This window comes from Erigeron canadensis, chromosome 6, assembly GCF_010389155.1.
Source record: "Erigeron canadensis isolate Cc75 chromosome 6, C_canadensis_v1, whole genome shotgun sequence".
Taxonomy (NCBI): domain Eukaryota; kingdom Viridiplantae; phylum Streptophyta; class Magnoliopsida; order Asterales; family Asteraceae; genus Erigeron; species Erigeron canadensis.
The window spans coordinates 663,084-667,632 of NC_057766.1; the positions used below are offsets into that span (position 1 = coordinate 663,084).

General features: G+C 34.0%; 1 protein-coding gene across 1 annotated transcript; it reads left to right on the top strand.

Annotated features, from left to right (window-relative positions):
* Positions 1–547: 547 nt before the first annotated feature.
* On the top strand, positions 548–2,386 carry LOC122602970. Its single transcript, XM_043775587.1, has 3 exons — positions 548–991; positions 1,214–1,453; positions 1,559–2,386. Exons 1-3 carry the CDS (start codon positions 548–550, stop codon positions 2,384–2,386), a joined length of 1,512 nt encoding a protein of 503 aa, XP_043631522.1.
* The last annotated feature ends 2,163 nt before the right edge of the window (positions 2,387–4,549 follow it).

A 4,549-nucleotide genomic window follows, 5' to 3' on the forward strand; every position in this document is an offset into this window, starting at 1 on the left:
TTAAAGGGTTTTTTCTATCATTTAATGTGCTCCTATAATTTTTATTTTAAAATCTAAAAATTTATAAAGTTTCTTACTTCAAACAAAATTATTTTCTACTTGGATTTACGTATTAATTTATTTATATTAACTATTTAGTATTTGTACATTCTTTGGTGTGTGTATCTGTTTTGGACAAATTAGTTGGAATAATACTTATTTTTTTTTGTGTATAGTAAACATGGGTCGATTTTATTTTTTTATTTATATAACTATGTCTCATTTCTTACAAACATTCCATTTCCATTTTTTTGGGATTCTTTTGTATCATTTAATATAATGGTTTCATTTATTTCTAATCATGCGCGCCCAGAGTACTTAATGTGCTAGCTCCTATATTTTTTATTTTAAAATCTGATTATTGTAAATGTTTTTTACTTCAAATAAAGTTCTTTTCTATTTGGATTTTATTTATTTATGTTATTATTTTACATTCTTTAGTGTGTGTGCTTGTTTTGTACAAATTAGTTGGAATAATAATACCTTTTTTTGTGTGTGTGTAGTCCTGATGGCAGTAGCAGTTAGCAGCTGGTTCACAATGGTGGCTGCCATTTACTTCCAGATGACAGCAGACTCTAAGGATACCTTTTCTATATACAAAGCAGAATTCGGGTTCGGTTGGTTTGAAATTCAACTACTTTGGGCTGCCAGAAATCTTGGAGCGAGTCTCGGCTTTCTCACAGACTTATTGTATTCAAAACTGACGAATGTCGAAGGAAACGCGAGAAAGAATCTAAGGGTGTGCATCGTGTATTTAATTGGTGCGGCGTTTCTGGCTGTTGGGTATCTTCTTGTGCGTTGGTTCATCGGAGATAAAGAACCAGGATTCCATGTCATACTATTTTTTGCAATGGTCATTGCCGGGCAAGGTCAGAATGTAGTGACCACGGCCAATCTAATGGTTTTCGCCGTCCATTTTCCAAACAATGGGGCAGCAGTGGGGATCATTCAAGTAAGTCGTTATGACCTGGTTCAATCATATCTTTTTTCTTTTTTATGTAAAATAAAAAGCTTGTTACATATGATATATATATGTCTTTAAAAAAGTTAACGTATGACATATATGTACTTAAATAAATACTACTACTACTACTACTGTAATTAATAAACAAAAGTAGGTATGTATGTATAAGTTAATAATTAATCTGTATGTATTTGTGTTATATGTATGCAGGCCTACTCGTCGTTTGGTAGTTATGTATTCATACTATTGAATGATGTGTTTTTCAAAGGAAGCCCCAGAATGTTGTTGGTGTCCATGGCAGTTCTGCCGGCAATTATTTCAATTTTCTTCGCAGCCGGATTGGCCTTCTCGAATTGGCGAAACAACCAAGAATTAAACTCGGATGGATACCTACTGAAAAGTTTCGGTTGGTGTGGTGTATTCGCGGCATTTTGGATAACAGTTATGAAAGTACTAGACCAACTGTTTACGTTCGAGAAATGGGCCAACATCCTAGCCTTGGTGGTTTTTATCTTATTGATCACACTGCCCATTATAATCGGTATTTTCTTTCAGGGAGTCAACTTCCCAAATCAGAACGTTGCTGCAGCTGGTGGGACGCAGCTGGACACAATTGCGACTGTTGCAGCTGGTCCAAACCCAACTTCTGGTGATCCTGTAGCATCCACCCAAAATACTGCTACTGGTGATGATGCTCCGATTCGTTATCCAATCCGAGAGAGGATTTTAATCTTAGTTCCTGAAGCGATGAATATCTGTTATTTGTTATTGCTTTTTGCTGCCGGTAGTAGTCTAGGGACCTATATGGTCGTAAGTCAACATATAGATATCTTCAGCAAGCCGTACGGTTACTCCAAGACAAGCAACAAGAATCTTGTATCGATATGGAGCGGGTTAAATTTTATTGGTAACATATGCGGCGGATTATTATCGGACCGGATTTGCAAACGATTTGGTTACAGCCGCGTATGGGTGATTGCGTGTTCTCAGATCCTGATGATTATCGGAAACTTTGTTTGTGCATTTGCGCCGACCTTGCTCTATGGAATGGTTTTATTAGCATTTGCTTCGGGGGTCGTAGGAGGTGTGGTTCCAAACATAGTTTGCGAACTATTTGGAATCGAAAACTTCCGAACTAATTATAACAACATCCGAGTTGTTGCCGCCATAGTTGCTTTTGGGTTGAAATTTATTGCGAAAAGCGAGAAAGCGTCCGTGCAGAATTGTCACGGGAACAAGTGTTTCCAGGCTTTATTTATCATATCTGCGGTCGTTTGTTTGGGTAGCATGATAGTTGCGGTTGTTATGATATACATCAACAACGAAAATCAACAAGGTGAAGAAGGCACAGGGGAGACGGGGGGAACGACAGATGCCAGCTGATCATCATCATCAAGAGACGGTTGCAATGCAAGACCCAGTTTTTCATCACACAAGTTCTGTTGTTTCGTTATCTTAGTTTACTTTAATTTCAAGAAATAGTTTGTTAATTACAAGTTTCTTTTGTTAATTTGTCATTAAAGACCAAGTAGCTAGCTAGCTTGTCGGATATTATTGGTATTACTACTTTAACTTGTTAGGAGTACTATTATAATTCAGTTTGTGTTCAATTAAGTGTTATATTTTATTACTACCTTATATTGTGATGCAGTTATCCGACCCACGTGTTGTCACATGTTTTTAAAACAACATATGTATAGTTGAAAAACATATTTATAAGCAATCGCTTCCTTCTCTATGATTCACTTAAAGTTTTTGCATATAAAAGATACAGTATGTCTCAAATAAATGCCCGCATGTACATATATGCATCAACTAAAAGGGTATATATAGGGTTCCATACTTTTTTATACTCATTATTATTTTAACTTTTGTATATGACATTTCCATCCATATACATTAAGGATAAGTAAAACAAACACACATATCTCCCTTATATAAAATGGGTACTCTACATATAAAGCCATGTATACAAAGTGCTAGTGTTATGATAAATAGTACATGGCACAAAATACCATGTGTATAGAAGGCGTAATACTAAACAATGTGTTTTAGTTTATGAGAGTTTTTTATTGAAGTTACATTGTATTAGAGCAAAAATGTTATTGACATACTGATCCTAAAAAGTTTGTAAGTTGTATGCAAAGGCCTATGCTTTTGGTTTGTTGGTTGGTGTTTCCTTCCCATTAAAATAGTGAGCTACTGTTGAAGAATAATATGGTGACATCAAGGCTTCGATATAAGTATAATAGTTAGGGGGGTGAGAGTGTGAAGGGTTGGTGAAAGATTATCAAATACTATCACAAATTTGCCAGAAATTGAATTATTATTATGATTTATTATTATTATTATTACAACCAAATTGAAGATATAATTGAACAAACGAACTAATCAAACAGATTATGATTAGTAAATAAATCTGATCAAAAATATTGTATATCAGAATGATATACAATACATATACAAAAAATATATATTTATCAAATGAGAGAAAGAACACCAGAATGTGTGTGAATAATCTGAGTCGTAAACCCTAATCTCTCTCATCGTCTTATATATATAGCAGGCTATAATTCCTTCTTCTACCTCCATCTCTTGCTATTGACATAATCTACCCTCAACTTTATCTTTCCATAATTGTAGAATTAGACCTTCTACTTTCCAACTTGCCATAGCCTGCACAAATTCTAATCATGCAATAAGACTCATGTTTAAGAATAAATTGGTATTTTAACAGTTGGCATGTGGGTTATCACCGTCATGATAGAAGGTTGAGAAAGGGTTGAGGTTGAGACGGCTTTTAACTCTTGGAAGGTTGAAGAAAATTAGTTGTTGGAAGCATGTGAATGGGGGGTGAGGGACCACTTTGACTAGAATTTAATCTTGTTTAAAAATAAATAAATTTAGGAGGGTTGAGAAAGGAATGAATGCCATGGAAAATGATTGAGAGAGTTGAAAAAGAAAAATGAGTTGGAACTATATCATTGGTGGGATTTGGGAGGATAGAAAAAATTTCAACTATATGACTTCCAATAAGGTTATTAGTGGAATCCAATGTCTTTTTCTTATATATATATATATATATATATATATGTGGAAAAATGAATATAACGTTATCTGGCATTTGAGTTTAGGTGTAAAATCCCTTACATATTATTTTTTTAATATTTTTTGTTTAATAAATAAATGTTTGGGTCCCATGAATTTTATGAATTAAAAAAAATCAATTGTGAGTGTTCCAAATCTAAGTTTAGAAACCTAACAGCCTTATATAACCAACCATAATATAAATATATATATATATGGGATGGTTATATATGACTATTATTTGTTTAAGCTTGGGTGTGTAATGCTCAGATATTAATTTTTAGAACAAATTGCATTTTTGGTCCCTGTGTTATCATACATTTTGCAAGTTTGATACAAAAATGTGAAAAGTTGCGAAACGTATCCCTGTCATATCACACCTGTTGCAATTTTGGTCCAAAAATAACGTGTCGTTAATGCCCCCATGTGCTTGTCACATGAGGGGTAGTTTCATCCATT

What these genes read in the sequence shown, in the direction of transcription:
- LOC122602970 (XM_043775587.1), top strand. Translation starts at nt 548, where the DNA reads ATGGCAGTAGCAGTTAGCAGCTGGTTCACAATGGTGGCTGCCATTTAC. An exon ending in CAGCAGTGGGGATCATTCAA is followed by an intron (nt 992 to 1,213) that starts GTAAGTCGTTAT and finishes ATATGTATGCAG; the next exon opens with GCCTACTCGTCGTTTGGTAG. An exon ending in TTTGGATAACAGTTATGAAA is followed by an intron (nt 1,454 to 1,558) that starts GTACTAGACCAA and finishes ATTTTCTTTCAG; the next exon opens with GGAGTCAACTTCCCAAATCA.